The sequence below is a fragment of the Uloborus diversus genome, chromosome 7 (genome assembly GCF_026930045.1).
Source record: "Uloborus diversus isolate 005 chromosome 7, Udiv.v.3.1, whole genome shotgun sequence".
Classification (NCBI taxonomy): Eukaryota; Metazoa; Arthropoda; class Arachnida; order Araneae; family Uloboridae; genus Uloborus; species Uloborus diversus.
Genome location: NC_072737.1, coordinates 118,746,631 through 118,766,444, shown reverse-complemented (window position 1 = coordinate 118,766,444; position 19,814 = coordinate 118,746,631). Strand labels below are relative to the sequence as shown.

At 33.8% G+C, this 19,814-nt stretch overlaps 2 protein-coding genes across 2 annotated transcripts in view; both read left to right on the top strand.

The window, feature by feature from the left end:
• LOC129225903 (chymotrypsin-like elastase family member 2A) overlaps window positions 1-3,206 on the top strand; it is a 46,130-nt gene extending 42,924 nt beyond the window's left edge. Inside the window, exon 9 of the mRNA XM_054860435.1 lies at window positions 2,464-3,206. Coding sequence (XP_054716410.1) covers window positions 2,464-2,649 — 186 coding nt within the window. The 3' untranslated portion in view covers window positions 2,650-3,206. The remainder of the gene's footprint in view (window positions 1-2,463) is intronic.
• A 3,446-nt stretch (window positions 3,207-6,652) lies between these two features.
• The window catches only part of LOC129225904 (ovochymase-2-like), a 51,440-nt gene continuing 38,278 nt past the window's right edge, over window positions 6,653-19,814 (top strand). The window contains exons 1-2 of the mRNA XM_054860436.1: window positions 6,653-6,722; window positions 15,971-16,140. Of these exons, the coding sequence (XP_054716411.1) occupies window positions 6,668-6,722; window positions 15,971-16,140 (225 nt within the window). The 5' untranslated portion in view covers window positions 6,653-6,667. The remainder of the gene's footprint in view (window positions 6,723-15,970; window positions 16,141-19,814) is intronic.

Below are 19,814 nucleotides of genomic sequence, written 5' to 3'. Positions count from 1 at the left end.
TTTAAATGAACGAACGGATCCATTCATTTTAAGGATTCTTTCTTTTTGACCAAAATAACGTGAAACTGAATTCGAATATGAAGTCGAAATTTTTTTTCACATCATTCCTATGCCACTCTAAGTAAAACTCAGTTCTTTTTTTTTTTTTCAAAACTTTCCCTGATTTTATTTTTGAAATTTGTCAAAAAACGAAGAGACAGAAAAAAAATACGCCACAAAAGTCAACGTACACTGAATTATTTTTGTATAAATTCATGGTTAAAATTATCACATTTCGTTTTTTTTTATTATTTTTGCATTGTGTTGAACCTGTAAAGTCATTTGGTTTTAATTTTTTGTTTATTTATTTCCCAATATTCTGCTTTTTATTTTTTAAATTGCTGTCATTCGTAAAAAAAAAAAAAAAAAAAAAAAAAAAAAAAACAACCACCATTCGAAATTTGATTTTTTTTCCCCTCACAGTAGCGGTAAATTGGTTTGAAATGTCTCTATATTAGTTAGTTTATGCCGTTCTATTGTGAAGTGCATGATAAAATGCTTTAAAAAGAATTATCGGATCGAAAACAAGGTAAGAAAAGGTCAGCCAACCAACAAAGTTAACGAAGCGTGATGGGAGATTCACAGTTAAAAAAATTATGAAAAATACACATTTTAGTGCTGTTAAAGTTTCTGCAGAATTTAATGAAACATTTTACATTTAATTTTCACCTAAATTTTTTCTCCAAGTTCTCTGATTAGCTCGATTAAATGGGACCTCCTCCAGCAGAAATTTTCTTGTTCGTGCGAAAAACAAAAAGCTTACGCTTTTCGTCGCAAAAGCAATGATAAATAAGCTCAAAACGCTTTGGAATAACGTCTTACTTAAGCTGAAAATAAATTCAACATTTTTTGGTTAAATTGTCGTATAATTATAAATAAAAGAAAAAATGAGGAATTTAATCTTAAGAATTTCATTGGATCATTTAATCAAGACAAGACGGTGAAGATGTTCTTGTATGAGGGTGCATATCAGCATTAGGACTTGTAAGTTTGGAATTTTTTAATGAAATAATGAATCATGCTGTTTATTTAAATATTTTAAAAAACAATTTAAAACTTTGACCCAAAACTTTTTAAGCTCAAAATTTGGTTTTTTGAAACAACTATGTTTTTTTCAAGATAACGATAAGAAGCTCAAAGTATTCAATGTTTGCTTCTGGTGCCTCAAAATTGTCTTTAAGCTTAGAAATATCTCCTCAATCGCCAGATTTATACTTAATGTAACACACTTTGAAAAATCTGGAAGTTAGATTACGAAAATACAGCATTGGAATGAAAAGCGAACTAGAAACATTAAGACTCGAAGGTTGCACAACTACTCAGAAATTACACACACACACACAAAAAAAAACATTGAAATCAATTAGCAGACGTTCAAATGTTGTTGTGGATGTTGAACGATATTATGCTAAATAATAACTTAATAAAAAGTTATATTATTCAATAATAAATAAACATTTTTAAAGTGTACAAAGACCTTTGTAAGATCAAATTTCCGGCACTTTTTGGTTTTTGATTTTTATAAAATTAAGTTTTAATTCGTTATTAAAATGTTTCATGTTGTTTTTGTTAGACATAGATCATAGATAATTAAATACCTATTCCGAAATATTAATTTCAACCAATGGATAGGTGCCTATTTCATTGAAAGTCGTAGGTGTACGAACACTTTTGGGAGCCACTGTACATGACAATTGAAAAAAAAAACTGAAATCTGTTTCAATAAAATATCGTCTGTTTCGTATTTTGTTTTTAAATATCATCTGCGCTTTCTGCCAAATTTAATAGCGTTTGTGTACCATAATAGATTAGCAGAGTTCTGATAAGCTGATGTACATTAGTTTTAGAATTACATATAGCCTGAGTTTTTTAGTATTTTTCATAGATTTTCAGAATTTCATTCATTAGTATTGTCAACGTGGAAAGATCATGCGTGATGCTGGTTAATATATAAAGATGACTGAAGTTTAGGGGTTAAAAAAAAAGTGGTTGAAATATAAATTTTGAGTCTACCTATTGAAATAGTTTTTTGAAATTTTCAGAACACATTTCATTAACACAAAAGGGTGTAATAAATTTAAATTTTGAGTCAGACAATTGCTCTTTTATACACATTAATTGTTTTTTTTTTTTTTTGCCTGATTGCTGAACACTTAACATGCGTCATTTGGCGCATTTTTGAATTTTTTTACTTTGAGGTAGTTCGCGCAACGCTGAGCAATGCAGCTAGTATAACATATATCGTGACATTATGTGACAACGGATAGAGGATAAGGTAAAGTGGGGAAGGAAAGGAGTTAAATATAACGGGAAGAATTAGATATCATTCATGGACAGCCTTCAAGCTGTTTTTTTTTTTTTTTTCCTTCCTGTTATTTATTCCTTGCTTCATCTTTCAAATTTATATACGCTTGCATTCCTCAGGGTGACAGTGGTGGTCCATTACTATGTGAAGAAAAAGGAAAATGGAGTGTTCATGGGGTCGCCAGTTATGTTACTGCAGGTACAGGAACTGAAGGATTGTGTGGCTTGAAAGGAAATCCCAGTGTATTCAACAAAGTGGCAGTGAAACTTGGATACATAACAAAAATGATCAACAAGTACAGTTGATTTGTATGAATAGATTTGAAATGATAAAAATACTGATGCTACAAATATTAATTCATGCTCATTGTTTTAAGTTTTTTTTTGTTGAAGAACTAATACAGTCGAACCTTTTTAATCCGAACGCCGCACATAGGAATATTTGAATCAAAAACCGGACATTTTTTTTTTTTTTTTTGTCACATAATGCAATACATAAAATATGCAATGAAACATGCTACTCGATCATAATAAGGTTTGATTTGAAGAAAGAAAAGATATTTCTTAGAAAAAAGCTATCATTTTCCTCATCTATAATACCCTTATCGCAATTAATTGATATCTCATCTAGGATGTATTACCAAAATTCTTTGGTATTACTGCGTGCTTGCGTCTTGCGAGTTCCGACTAGCGTACTACAACGGAAAAGCAACAAGGGTAGTTTTTACTGTTATCCTTAGACATAACAGTTGACTAAAGTAGGTTTAAAATTACTTTTATTAAGCGTTTCGATTTTGGTTTTGTCCGGTTTTACTGGCCTATGTGCGCCGCCGAGATGAGATACATGTAATGTAAATAAAAATTACTTTAAAAAAAAATAACTATTTTTATACTGTAATACTGTTTATATTCTACGTTAACTTTCAATTAAATAAACAATTTTTACACTTCAAAGCATGTCTCTCTTTTCTGTAACACTTATGATCTATTTTAGCAACGTTCTGGCTGTCGTTATGTACAGAACCTGATGCAAACCATGTGTGACTTCGATCAGTAACCGTTACTTTTCTGCTTACTCAAAAACAAAAAGTCGATGTCGTGGACACTTTGGTCTGAGATTTGAGTTGCCTAATCACTTAGCAACTTTGAAATATTAATTTTACTTATCTTTTTTTTTTAATTTACTTTTCCGTATCCCGAGCTCAAAAATCTTAGCTGCTCGTACTTTTGCCGTGAAAGACCATATTTAATTGTCTCCTGATTTTTAAATCAAAATTCTTGCCACTGAAGTTTATGTGAAAAATTTGGCATGCTCTTTAAAAAAAATAAAAAGAAGCTGCTATAGTTAAATAATATTGATTCACCTTCTGAGCTATTTGAGATTTACCAAGTCATAAACAAGCTGATATAAAATGTCAGGAAAAAACTAGTTTAAACTGTACAGGTAATGTGTACAGTTTAACAGTGATGAATAAATTCATAGATGACGACATTTTTGGTAAAAAAAATTGTATAAACAATGAGTAGAGTATGAAACTGAAGATGGTATTAAATTCATACTAACAAAGAGGAAACTACTTGCTTTAAACGGGAATTAGTCTCGAAATTTATCAAGTATTTTACATAGAGCAGACTACACGTAGCCATTAGCAAATGTCAATGCTGTGTGACAAGCATTGTTACGTCGGTGGACATCATTCTTTATGTTAAAACTGGTCGCCTGTGGCGACAAGCTGGTTCGTCTTTTTACCACATTACCTTTTCTGTGCAAGCAGCCGCCTACAGCGGCTGTTTGGTTAACTTGTCATTCACCTTTTTACTCCAAGATTGGCTCCTTTTGCAGCTGTTTAAATAAAGTTGGCTTCAGTATTAATCAATCTACATCAGCGGTTCCCAACCTTTTTAGTTGTGCGGCCAACCAGTTTTGTAGAAAAAAACACCATTGAGGCCCTCTAACTACTAATATTACTTTCATAGCCAAAATTTACATTCTGAGGGGGGGGGGACATCTGCTCATAACTGTCCTAAAGTGTAAAAAATATACCGTATTAGGATTGAAAGTTATTTAAAAAGAAGAGTTCTGGAGACATTAATCCTCCTGGCCCGAATCTTTAAATTTTGGGATCCCCTGCACTAAATTCTCTAAATCCCCTCCCCAGGGGCCAGCAGAGTACATTTACAACGTTAATATGTGTAGAGCCAGTTTTTCCTATTTTTGTTTTAATTTGATGGACTGTTGTGCTCCTTAAGGACGTGCCGTCCCCCCCTCCTCCCGCACTGTGGGGTCTGCGGATAAGCAGATCCGGGCCTGTCTTCTCTCCTCATGCTGCACCACTGATATAGATATACTGTACAAGAAAAATTTTCAAAATAACTTTTAAGAAAGAAAATAACTTTACTGCATTCACTTAGCTGGCATAGCTGGAAGAAAACTCAAAAACAAGTCATCAAAGTTTAAGCTCCACGGGATTTTTAACGCTGTTTTTCGTCTACGAGGGGATCGATATCTGGATTGAAACTGGATAGTTTTAGTCTGAAATAATTCGCAACATTCAGTGCATTTGTATATATATATATATATATATATATATATATATATATATATATATATATATATATATATATATATATATATATATATATATATATATATATATATATATATATATATATATATATATATATTTTAAACTGCAAAGAAAAGTTTAATTGAAATAGGTAGGTTGTCTAAAAGTCCCTTACGTGTCTTTATTAAATGGTTAGTCATGCCAGTTCAACAGAGGAGGAGCATTTTTAACTTGAAGTTTGAAGCTAATACTAGTTTTTTTTATGGGGGGGGGAGGGACGGATTTTCTTTGAAGGCATTTATGATTCATTAGATATCATCTTCTGTTATAGAGGAAAGTTCCTAAGAAATATGAAAAACCTTAATCTTAATAATATGTGAAAAACCTGGCTATGAGCCAGGGAGAGCTTTTAAGAGACAGCACATCTAAAAAGTGAATTTTCGCAAAAGACTGAAATTGAGACCCCAATATTTATTTGGGTTCAGTTCATCGACCTGTGTCCACGGCTCAATAACACACTGTTCGCGTCTCATTTGTGGGCCGCGGCCCATGGGTTGGGAAGCGCTAATCTACATCTATCTTTACCAATATGAATAAAATATTTTCTATATCTATCTCCTGTTCTGTTTTGTGCCATTCATCTTTTTACGCCAAGAATGCCGCCTGCAGCGGCTTTTATCTACTTAAACGACCAATCTCAAAATTTTCTATTCAATCTCTATTTATGTTAACATAACCGCTCATTCCCTAAAAAAAACAAAAAAACAACGAAGATTGAAAAAAAAAAAAACCTCCCTCATATGTTTTTCGTTGTGTGCAAAACGTAGCGTTTGCAAAAGAAAAAAAAAATCACTGTTTTTATTGAAGAGGGTTGCCAAAATCAATCAATTGAAGCCAAAATCAATTTTCTTTTTACTTAGCCCCGTTATCGATTATTGGCATAGATGAAGCTAAAAATACTAAGAAAGCGATGATAATAAATAAATTTAATGCTTGTTCCAGAGGAGTCTTGATTCAAAATTTTCATTATGACTATTAATATTGCTGTTGTAAGTAAACGAATTTTTGTAACAATGGGTTTTATATTTAATAATTTATTGGGGAAATTACACGAAGTTTACTGTTTTCTACAATAACCTTTTTAAACTAAGTTTTTTAGAAATAAATTATAGCCTATGTTTATTCCTAATAATCTATGGTGAAAAATGGTTCAAATCGGTCCAGTAGTTTTGAAGCTCACCCCGGACATACACACATACAGAAGCAGCCATTTAAGTATACAGATAACTCTACGAATTTGTGTTTACAACTCTAAACCACCATAAGTGTTATTAAACCATAACAGTGTTGCGAATTAAACTAAATTAAACTAAGATCGATCTTTAAAATAAATATCAGATTAAGCTTTACAATAACATGAAAGGTACATAACTTGTTTTAAGTCAAACTGTTATAGCGTAATATGTTCTCATTTTCCTTTAAATTCTCCAAACAACGACATTTTTAATCATGATCTATCAATTTCTATTATCCTTTTTTTTTCTCATATAATAATCGAGCAGCAAAGATTACCTACAGATGATGACGACGATGCTTTTTCAGCGATGCCCAGCCATATCTTGAACTGTTACAGCTTCCTCCGTTTCCTTCAGAAACATGACAGATGCCAATTAATGCAGATAAAGTGTGAACGTAAATTCATTGATTGTAACCAGCAAATAGCACCCCGAGTGCTCTTGAACTGTTGGCAGCTCAATATGTGGATCGGTTTGTTGTATTTTTCATCTTTGGCATTCATTTGCAATGGAAGAGGTAATATTTTTGACATTAAATTATACTCAAAACTGTTTTTGTGCGGGTTTTTTTTTTTTTTTATTTTGAACTACTTTTTTTTGAGCAATCACGATTGCTTATTGTTCTCACTTGACTGTTTTTGGCGTCCTATGATTTTATTTTCCCCCCGCCTCCCTCTGCAGCAACGCCATCAACCGGCCTCACGATGCTGCTCCTCTAGCGAGCACCGTCTCCAGGTTGCGTCCATATCCTACACGCATACACACACACACGCATGCCTACACACACACACACATACACACATACACATATATACACACACACATACACACATATGCACACACACACATACCCACACACCCATGCCTGCACACAGACACACGCTTACACTCACACATATGCCTGCACACAGACACCAACACACACATGCCTGCACACACGCAAAATAAAGGAAAAAAAAAACACGTGATTGCAAAAAAAAACATAATTTGAATTCAAGATGTCAAAATTTTAAATTATTTTTTTTGGGGGGGGGGGGGGCAATTACGATTGCTTATTGTTCTCACTTGATCGTCTTTGGCGTTTGGTTTCTTTTTCAGCTTGGACCAGGGGTCTCTGCAGGCACGGCTCTTTTGGTCCTGAGCACTGTCCCTCGGAATCCGCTTCTCCTGCTGGGCTGTGGGCGTCCATATCCTGCACACACGCACACTCGCTCATACACATACACACTCACAGACACACACACCTACGTGCATACGTACAGGTCTACGCACAGGCACACGCCTGCACACATGCACACAACTATACACATGTAACCGCCAAGGAGGAGGGACAGGAACCATTTCTAGAAACAATAACTCCAATGAGTATTAGAGGGGAGTGAAAAAAATAAATTTTCGCATTTCAAAACTCCTGGGGTCTCTAAAGTTGCCTTTTAGAATTTACAGGGTACCCTTAAAATATTAGCCTCCTACGATAATATCTTCAGGTTCCAAAATCGTCCCAAAGAAGTCCAAAATTGCAAAAAATCGACCTTTTTTTGAACTTTTGATTAGAAATTCAAAATGTGTGATTTTGAAAATGCTTAGAAGTGCAAATTTAAACTCTATGTAAGGTTAATATCTTCTAAAAGTTTTAGGTCGATAGAACAATTTCTTCTTATTTTCTAAAAACCACAAAATAAACCAAAAATCGACTTTCTTCTTCCATTTTCACACGACCTTGTTAAACAAAAATAAGTCAAGTGCACACAATATAAGTATTTTTAACACAGAATCTAAATTTGTTTATGAGTTAAAAAATTTATTTTAGTATTCAGATAACTTATTACATTAAATTTAAGAGTTTTTGCTACGCATCATTTTTGTAGTTTTTGCACACCATACTGGTACAATCCCATTAACAAGCACCCAACAAGAACAAATGATTTTGTTTACCAGTTAGTTTTTTTACTATAAAAACCTTTGCTATTGAATTTTTCATTATACGAATCCGAATTAACTCGACTCAACTTGCAAACAAAGCCGCCTTATTTTTAGGGTAGACTGAAAAAAATGAATTTCCTAATTTCGAAATGTACAAGTGATTCTCTTCGCAAATGAAAAAGAGCAAAAAGCATTTTACAACTAATGTTGAATATCATTATAATCTGATACAAGAAACCGGCTGAAAAAACACAGGACATATAACAATTCCGTGTAGAGAAGTTGAAATTATGGAGTATAACATTATTAATTTCTAAACAAGTAATGAGCATTTAATAGCCACTTGCTAACTTGGTTATTATTGGTTGTGACGGTACCAACACCATTACCGGTGTGGCAGGAGGTGTGATTCGACGTTTTAAGTTAAAACTAAACTAACGCATTCAGGTGTTGGTTTTGTCTGCTGTATGCAAATGAACTTACTTTGAGACATTTGATGTAACATTTGAACGGAAAACCGAAAGGATCCACAAGTCATTTTAGTAATTATCAGAAAAGATATCAATACCAGCGAAAGTTTACCACTAGTGAAATCAAAAAATATATTCTTAGAGAACGTCCCGTTGAACTTTGACTGGAACAGATCTTAGCCCACATGAGCAATATATTCGTATGAAATCTGCCGAGATGTTTCATCTAGAGATTGCTCAAAGAGCAATATACACTTTATACACAGCGCGACCACATTTTCGCTGATTCTCTGAAATGTATAACTTTAATAGACGGCGGCAATCATTATCTACCTGGAATGTACTACAGCACGAATTATTTAGTAGCAAGATTGCTTGAGCAATCTCCGGATGAAACATATTGGAAAATTTCATACGAATGTATAGTTGGTGGGAGCTAAGATCTGTTCCAGTCTAAGTCGAAGTTACATTCTCACAAGAATATATTTTTAATCTTCACCAGTTGATGATTTTTGCAGGTTTTGATATCTTTTCTGTTAGTCAATAAAATTATTTGAGGGGTCTCTTCGTTGTTCCGTTCTAATTTTGCATTAAATGTCTCAATCAATGAACGTTCATTTGCATATCGCACACGAAATCGATCACTGTATTTGTTTGTTAGTCGACGAATGACTCCTCCTGTCATACCAGTATTGGTGTTGGTACCGTCGTAACCAATTAACCTAAAACAACCAAGTTGTCAAGTGGCTTTTCATCAGCTGTTAGGAAATGAATAATGTTATACTGTATAATTTCAGCTTCTCCGAGCAGAACTTTTATATATCCTGTGTTATTTGAACCGGGTTCTTGTATTAATGACATTTGATAGGAGTTGTAATACAATGTTTTTTTGCTTCTTTTCATTTGCGAAGAGAATCACTTGTACGTTTCAAAATTCAGAAATTCATTTTTTTTTCAGTCTACCCTAAAAATAAGGGTAACATATTGATGCTAAAAAGCAACTTTCGAGACCCCAGGCGTTTTGAAACTCGAAAATTTATTTTTTTCACTCCACCCTAGTGCCCATCCCCCTCCATAAGGGCGATGGCGATCCCCCTCGAATGCTGGGGAGTACCTTCCAAAATTAGCGTCCCCCCCCCCTCCCCAATAAGATTTTATAAAAAAAAAAACCCTGTCAAATCAACCTCTCTGAAATTTCAATGCCGCAATCTGCATTATAGACTCCCCTAAGACTTTTTCTGCCTGAAACAACCAGTTGAATGTTCGCTTCAGAGATTGGTTTTAGACAAATCAATGAATGCTCAAAAGAAGGGTGTAAAGTGCATGGAATATGCGATAATTTTTGATTTCAGAATATTGTCTGAGGTAGTTTATAAGTAAACATACTAAAAGTCCCCACCCCAGGGGGGTGAGCTAAAGGTGGGAGGAAGAGGGGAAGCAAATTTTGGGTTTTTTTTAACACATGTCAGAAACTGTGGAAAAAATGAGTTCAAAATAAAAGTTCAAGCTAAATAAACTTCCTACGAAACTGTTTCTACATATATTTGTCAAATGTCCAATAATTTTGCGGGTTTATGTTATGAAAAATCGATGATTTTTGGAAAAATTCTTTCTTTTTGTCAAATATTTGCTCCTAGGGCGTCCCAGGATCAGTATTCATGAAAATGGTCAATGACAAAGTTGTAGAACTTTAAATTGCCTTCAATTTGATATGTTACTTCGTTACATTTTATTCAACCAATCAAAAGTTATAGAATTTCAAACACACACCTTCATAGCAAAAAAAATGGAGCACTTGCCATTTACAAATTTCAAGCTGACTCGAAAGGATCGAGCACTTCCCCTTTCCTCACTGAATTCGACAATCCTGATTGACAATGAAAAAGTATTTGTGGATTACTGCAACACAATTTATGTCAAGCTTCAAGGGAGAGACGGGAGGGGGTTCGGAGAAATTGTGAATTTATGACAAGTGGGAAGAATAAAACAATGTGTGGCATCAAGCAATTTTAATAAGAATATATTTATGAAAAGTAGCTTATGAAAACTACTTTGTGACCAAGGTGGAGGGGGGTCAAAAATGAATTTAAAAAGTGTAGTCATTCATGGACAGCCCTTTACTAAGAAAGCGTGCGAAGATTTACAGAATTACGTAAATGCAGTATGAATTAGCTCCATACCCATGGCATTATTTAAAGAAAGAAGATAGAAGAAGAACGAAAGAAAGTGCAGAAAGTCAGCACTTCCTCAGTAAGATATTTATTAGAAATAATTAATTGGTAAATATTCCGAAAGCCCCCGACTCTGCGGTGAGAGGGAGTTAAAGGTTGGAAGGGAGGAGTCAATTTTTGTGGTTTTCGATTATATGTCGGAAACGGCAGAAAAAAATGTGTTTCCGAATAAAAATGAAAGTTAACTAAATTTATAGTGAAATTGTTTTCAAACATATACAGTGGCTCCCAAAAGTCTTCGTACACCTACGACTTTCAACGAAATAGGCCCCAATCCACATCAATTGATTAGAATTAATATTTCGGAATAGGTTATTTAGTTATAAGATCTCTGATCTATTTTCAACAAAACTACATGAAAAGATTTTAAAAAATATTAAAACTTGATTTTTTAAAAATCAAAAAACCAAAAAGTGCCGGAAATTTTATTTCACAAAAGTCTTCGTACACTTTATAAAATGTCTATATATTATTGAATAATCTAACTTTTGATTAAGTTATTAATTAGTAGAATATCATACAGTATTCATAACACCTTCTAAACCTCTGGGAATAGATTTCATTCTTTTTCTTTCTTTTTTTTTTGCGTAATTTCTGAGTAAGTGTTCAACCACACTTCGAGTCTTACTGTTTCAAGCTCTATTTTCATTTTAAAGCCCTATTTTTGTAATCTAGCCTCTAGATATCTCTAAATACGTTACATTAAGTTAAAATCTGGAGATTGAGGGGGTATTTTCTAAACTTTAGGACAATTTTAGAGGCACTAGACGCAAACGTTGAAAACCGTGTGCTTCTTATCGTTACCTTGATAAAAACAAAGTTGTTTCCAATAACCAAATTTTTGGCTAAGAGTTCAAAATTGGTTTTTAAAATATTTAAAGGAACAGCATGATTCATTATTTCATCAAAAAATTACAAATTATTTGGTCCTGATGCTGATATGCACCCTCATACTAGAACACCTCCACCGTCCTGATTAACTGATCCAAATAAGTTCTTAAGATTAAGTTCCTAATTTTTTCTTCTACTTACAGTTATACAGCAATTTTACCAAAAATGTTGAATTAATTTTTATCTGTAAGTAAGACGTGATTCGAAAACGTTTTTAACTTATTTATCATTGATTTTCAGACGAAAAGCATAAGCTTTCTGTTTTTCGCACGACCAAGAAAATTTCTACGGGAATAGATCCCATTTAATCCAGCTAATCAGAGAACTTGGCGTACAATTTTAGGTGAAAATTAAATGTAAAATGTTTCATTTAACTCTGCAGAAACTTTTACAGCCCTCAAATGTGTATTTTTCATGAAGTTTTTAGCTTTAAATCTCCGATTACGTTTTGTCAACTTTGCCGGTTGATCTCTTCTTACCTTGTTTTCGGTCCGATTCCTTTCTTTAAAGCATTTTATCAAGTACTTTACTATACAAACAAATAAATTAATTAATTTAGAGACATTTCAAACCAATATACCCCTACTGTGGGGAAAAAATTCAAATTTTGAATGGTGCTTGCGATTTTTTACGAATACCAGCCACTTTACAGTAATAAGCACAAAATTAAGGAATAAATAAACAAAAAATTGAAGCCAAATGACTTATAAGGGTCAAAACAATGCAAAAATATTAATAAAACAGCATATGATAATTTTAATCATGAATTTATTCGAAAATATTTGAGTGTACGATGACTTTTGTGGCGTGTTATTTCTCTGTCTCTTCGTTTTCTGACCCATTTCAAAAAGAAGATCAGTCAATATTTTGAAAAAAACCATTGGGATATATGTAGAATGACATGGAAATGATGTGAAAAAATATTGGATTTCATATTCGAATTCAGTTTCGAGTTATTTTGGTTTTTCTAAAAAATTTCAAAGTGTACGAACACTTTTGGGAGCCACTGTATGTCCCATTTCCAATGGGTTTTTTTTTTAGGTATACGTTCTTGAAAACCAATCAATGGAGGGAAAAAAATCCTCGTTCTTTTTGTGTCAGAGTGTTTCTGCAAAACAGGCACTCAATGGATCTGTAATGCGCTGCAATCATGTGAAATGGACCCTCAGTTTTTTGTGTCTCAAAAACCCACCAGCTGAACGCTTGAACTGCGGATTCAAACCTGATACCAAAGAAATACGAAGCCAATGCCCAATCACCGCGACACCCAGTCGAGAAGCAATCAAAAATTATACATTTCTAGCAAATACACTCAATATCATTATTCTTATAGAGATGAATATGTGACGCTATAGAATGATAATGATTAATAATAGAAATAAGGTAAATGTAATTGATATGCAGCACCTTCTTGTAACTATAGTTTTTTTTTACATTATCACTAATCATATTTTGAAAATGTTTGTATGGAATATGGACTGCCAGTAATTAGAAAATGAAAATATCATCCTTTAAGTTGACGTCTTGATTTCATTCTGAAGGGTCGAAGCTCATTCATCTGTACCAGCAGTGGAAAAGTAGTTCTAAAACATTGGTAATGTATTGATGTCATCGTCGTCCCCTTCATCTTGGATAAATATTTTGAATCCGTTATTGCAACTGCCCTTGCAATGCAAGCATGTGGCAGAGTAGTTTATCGATGATTCTCTGTGATCCGATGATGAATTCACGGATGTGCTGTTCCAAGTCTGTTGTCATTGCAATAAATTAATTTTAGGATATGCGAAAACACTGTTTCTTTGGATTGCGGAATTTATCCCTTCAACTCAGCAGATAAATATCTAGTTGCAGTGATAAGTTTGAACAAGTGCCGATTCCGATCTTCATACACACTTTTGATAGCAAACCAGATTGGAGCATTGACGACATATGTTACAAAAATTATTAAATTTTCAGGAGATTCCACTGAAACTCACAAACGTAGAATTCGATTAGCGCGAGTTAGCCATCAAGCATGAGACATTTTGCCAGACTTAGTGTCTTGCCAGAGCAGATTAGAAGCGTGTCTTTCTCAAAAATGTTTGAAGTGGTGGGGTAAAGAACTGTTGAAGCAATAACTGCTAAAGCCCTGTCTGGCACTTCTTACCTATCACATGTCCGTAAATGAAAATCAAAGTCTACCTTATTGCTTGTAATAGTAAATTTATCGATATAAGTGTCTGAAGTTTATAAAGGTCCCTTGAACTCATCCTCACTATTCGTATCCCATGGAATAGATGCGATGAAGTAATGGCACAAAAACTGTTTTCACTTTCTTCTTGATGCTAAAGCTGCGACAGAGAGAGAGATTTCCCTTTTTCTTATATACATATGTTTTTTATTCCGGACAAATACAGTTATAAATATCTTTGAATTTGCAAGATAAAATATCAAATAGCAGTTTACAAGGTCCGACTAAATAAAAGTGAGGCCCTAGGCCCACAATAATTTGGAGGCCCTCTGAAGGCTCTATAGCGGAATACAGTGGTCGATTTACAGTTTTGGGGGCCCATCGGAATGCATTTTTGAAAGCCCCTTTGCCTATTACAGAACTATGTAAATCATTTATCGTGTGCATTTAGGAATCTCATTTCGGGGCCGCTTTGAATAATAACATGGTTAATTTATTACTGGCAGAATGAATGAAAATTTTCCTTTAAGAACGTTTTTTTCCAATTAACAAGTCGACATTTTTCAAACTAATTTTAAAACGCAATGCATAATTCTTCAAGTAATTTGGGACCTCGGGAATAGTGGGCATCTGCGGCAATCAAGTCCTGGCAGTTTAGTAGCTTGTTAAACAGGTTCTAATTATTTTCTTAGGTACTTTCGGATAGGATTTCAAAAGATTGTTGCATTTCAAGGGGCAGAATTTTAGCATCTCTTACTCATATATGTTGCACAGTTGGCAGGAAACATTTTGCCAAATTCACACATTTCATCCAATTCTGACACCTAAAATGGCAAGTGTAAATTTAACCAGTGCAAATTGAAAGTTTGATCTTTTGTTTCTGTAAACGAAGTAACATTTGTTATTATTGCAATCATACATAGAACGTTTCCTAGTTGGGTACGGAAATCCAAACTTCAAACTCAATCCGGAGGCAAAAAGACATCAGAATGGAATAAAATTTCAGACATGTTAGTTTGAGACCATTTAGCACCTTTTTAATCCTCTGCCCCTTAACATTTCGAAAAAAACTTTAAGTGATCCACACTAATATGTGTCCTCAAAACTTATTTGCTAAATTATCAAATACAAGTAAATTACAAATTATATTTTTTCTGTGGTATTGCAACATTAGAATACTAATAGCCCAATAATCGTGAGAAATATTATTATTTTATTATAAACTATTCTATAATAAATTCGAGTGGGTTTCAGAAAGTAAGGCAAAAAGTAAGAGCTCTGATGAATGTGCAGATTCTCTGTATGAATTGGGAAGTATTGGACCCCCCTCCTTACAGTCACAATCTCGCATCTAGTGATTTCTGTTTCTTTGGACATAAAAAAACACTAGGGAGGTCAGCATTTCAGAACCAATGCTACGGTTCAGCAAGCCAGCTTGATGTGGTTTCACATTCTAGAGGATGATTTCTTCCATGCCGGATTTCCAAATTATTCTTTAAAGGTCCAAATAGATAGAAGTCATTTGGTGTGAGGTCGGGACGGTAAGGAGAATTGTATAACACCTCCCAACGGAAAAACCGCGTCACACTTCTTGATTCATTGGCGGGATATGTTTCCGTCAACACAGTCATCTTCTAACGGACATTTTGTCCTGTTAGTCGACACCCAGCTCCATTCACCAGTACTGTTTGAAGCATTCTTCATCTTCGTTACTTTCAGCGCGATTTTTATTCATACGAAGAATCTACACACCACTCACAGTTCTTGTTTTTTTACTTTTTATAAACTCCTGCGTTATTTATTTTATTTATTTTTGCTAACTTTTTGAAACGTCGCTGGCGCAAAGCTTGGGGCACCAAAGGGTTGACGGCAAAAAAATCTAAAAATTTCGTAGCATTCCTTTAAATACTTACCGTGAGCGGCTCATTTGCAGGAACTGCTAGTAAATGAGAATTAAGCAAACAATCCGGTTAACTGTTTCTTGACGTTTAAACGTTGGTTCATACAGTAACACGATTCATTATGTGTCTGCAAGTTTTTTCAAGTAAAGAACAATACTTCTCACTACTTTCTTTCTCAGTTCTTGATGAAGGATGCAGAGATTTGAAAGAGCTCCCGATCAAGGACGTCGGTCCGAAGATCATCCAAGTGACGGGGAAAGGAACTTTGTACAGTCCTGGTTTTGAGAAAAATCAAAACTACCCGGATTCAGTGCAATGCACATATCAATTACAGGCACCAACTGGAATGGTAAGTTATTCACATTGAATGGACTTAAACAAAATTATTTTCAAAAAAGAGTTGATGCAAGACGTTTGAATTACTTTTGACTGTTAGTTTCTCACCACATTTATAGAAATAATTACGTTACATTCCGAAAAATATTTCGTTCGGAACCTTGAGCAAGACAAAATTCATTTCCGCTTTTGTGCATACGCACGTGTTTCGTAACTCAATATTATGCTGCAGTTTTACTCTTAGACCAGGAATTATAAATGGAGGGTGCAAATCCAATCATTGGCTTACCAAATGCTTGGGCAAAGATCTCAAGTCACGTGACTTAACAACGATAAATGGTTGATACGTTTTGCGTGAAACTGCGATAGAAACATAGAGTAAAGAAATTACATAGAGAGAACCCACTATACTGAGAAATTGAAGCCGGAAGTTGCACCGCTGTATCCCAAGAATCTTAGCTTCTTGCTAAATAACTTGAGATATATTTTGATTCAAAACATTCTATTACTTGATCTCAATTGGTAGTTAATTTAAACTTAGATATTATTGCAAGTTTAGGTAGCACGTTTTTCAAATTGCATTAAAACATGAGTTAAAATGCAAACCAATCCGTCAGCCACTTTATTCAGTCCCCTTCACGAGATTGGTGAAAATATTCTCGCGAAACGACCATGTTATCATAACTCTGCCCATAATTGCACTGCTGTATCCCATAATTCCGGCTTCAATTTCATCTCCTTTTTACCATAGACGGGGCCTCTCTATGCAAATTTGTTTACTCAATGGGTAAAAACCCGATTTCTTCCTACAGTTCGGTTTAAAATTAATCACGTGATTTGGTGTCTTTATATCACGAATGAAAGTCCTAAATCCTTCCATTTTTTCTCTTCTCAATGGTTTTTCTAGCCAATGAAAAAATCGGAGAGATTCCAGAGTTGATAGCTAGGGCAAAGCGAATTGATGGCAGGAGCACAAAGAGTTTAGATTTGATAACTATAGCCCAGACTCAAAAAAATGTCATTAACCGACTTCAAAAAAGGAGGTTATGATTTCGTATTGCGGCTTTTAATGTGTGTTTTCGAATTATTCCAACACTACTGGACCGATTTGAAAAAAAAAATTGTTTGAAAGGGTATACTTCCCACATGGTCCCATTGTAAATTGGTCTGGATCTGATAAAGGGTCCCGGAGAAATCCAAGAAACTTTAAATTTCATACGTCAAGGTCACGTGGTGTTGCTGTGATCGGTGTATTTTCACACCTAAGCTTTTGGCTTTCTCTTGAACGATATGTGCACATGGATGATTAATTTTCTCAACGCTGCGCCGCATGGTAATTTTTTATTATAGGTGTTACTAATGTATTTATTACTGCGTAGCAAAGCAATAAATTAAATATATTTTGCTACTTTAATAGTTGAATCAATTACCTTAACATTTTATTTACTAATAAATAACTTTATTTAGGCACTAAGTTCTTTATTTAATATTATAGTTTTTAAATGTATTTAGTGTTTAATTGAGGAGAAATTGAATACGGAACACCCCTCCCCCACGATTTAATTTATATTCTTTAATAATATACATTATAACTGTGTATGATTGCTGAAGTTTGACCAATATTCTGGATTTACTATTTCACGATGCCGCCAGTTCAATTTGAAATTAGGGTTATATTAATTAGCAGGCTTCAAAAAAAGGAGGAGGTTCTGAACTCGTCGGATTTGTTTTTTCTTCGTACAATGCTCCATAAATACTCGAAGACACCTGTACCCAGGGGCGTGCACAGGGAGGGGAGAGGGATACCTGTTGTCTCGGGCCCGAGCCTGGAGGGGGCCCAATATTTTTGTAACTAACGGTGAAATATAGGGGTAAACAATATGGAGAGGGGCCCGGAAAAGTCATTTGTGATGGGCTCCAAAATTTCTGTGCACTCCCCTGCCTGTACCGATAAGGAAAAGTCTTTTTTTGTTTGAAACCACATAGTTCCTCGGCGGTCTAATGTTAATCAAGTTCAGGTTTGATGAAATTGAGTTAACTCTTCAAATGTCATACTCACATTTAAATCGATTTGTACTTTTTAACTTTGTATATCGTCTCACTTAGTGAACCGGTTTTTATGCTTTTTTTTTTTAGTGGTGTTTTTTTTAGAGGTGGTCTAACTTAGGTTCCAAATCTTTGATTTACCCTATTTGTTCTTTAGGGAAAAGTTAAGGGTAAAATAAAAAATTTCATGCAATTCCCCTCACAAACGATTAAATATAAAACCCATTGATAAACAAAGGCCATAATACAAGGGTTTATACTTTCTTTACCTATAGTTAAAGAAAGTACTAAAAATATATATTATTAAGAGTAATGATAATGAAAATTTTGAATTAAGGATTCTCTGAAGCAAACATAAAATTCATTCTAGGGGAATTTTTAATCTTCATCTATAGTGGGGCCATGTGAAGAAACATGCGACTTTTATCACGAGTTACATGACACGTATTGCGAAACATAAATTACAATTTACAATTCTAAAATTTACAATTTTACAAATTTAAATTTGAAGCGATTTCGGTTTTTTTTTTTTTTAGTGACTCATGCATTTGCTTTCGGAAAGCAAACTTCGATAAAGTTGAACAAATGATGAAGACAATTTTTTTTGTACATAGTTACGCATTTGAAAAAGCCTTTCTTCATAGTCGTCGGAAGTCTCCGAGACGCTCGCCGTGTTATTTACACCACTAAAAAGCAAAAAATAAATTACTTTTAAATAAAAAAACCGCCTTCAAAAAATACCCAGGAACTAAAAAGCAAAAAGTAACTGATTACACTTGCATTCTATTTCCTACCCAAACATAAAAATGAAATTTATTTTACAATTCCAGTACAAAAATCAACTAAACAACGAATTATAAAATAAACACTGATTTAAATTACTATACGATGAATTATTTTAAATACCTAACTAATTATATACGATCTCTTAATTTTTGATAACCTTTTGAAGTCGGGGCCTCCTATAAACTACTACCTAACGTAACTGAGTAGGTTTAGTTTTAAAGACTAATTTCGCGTATAGTTAAATTAGTGTTTAATTCAGTATTCGGTGGGTTGTCAGTTACGTTATGTAGTTGTTTATAGGAGGCCCCGACTTCAAAAGGTTATTTAAAATTAAGAGATCGTATATAATTAGTTAGGTATATAAATAATTCATCGTATAGTAATTTAAATCAGTGTTTATTTTATAATTCGGTGTTTAGTTTAGTTGATTTTTGTACTGGAACTGTAAAATAAATTTCATTTCTATGTTTGGGTGGGAAATAGAATGTAAGTGTAATCAGTTATTTTTTGCTTTTTAGTTCCTGGGTATTTTTTGAAGGCGGTTTTTTTTTAATTAAAAGTAATTTATTTTATATCTCTGTTTAAAATTTTGAAATCTATATGCATGGCTACTTCTGTATGTAAGGATGTCCGGGGTAAACTTCAAAACTACTGGACAGATTTTAACCATTTTTTCACCACAGATAGCTACATTATTAGGAAGCAGCATAGGCTATAATTTATTTATAAAAAACTTAGTTTCAAAAAGTTATGATGGAAAACAGTAAATGTCACGTAATTTCCCCATTAAATGATTAAATACAAAACCCATTGTTACAAAAATTCATTGCCTTACAACATCAATATTAATAGTAA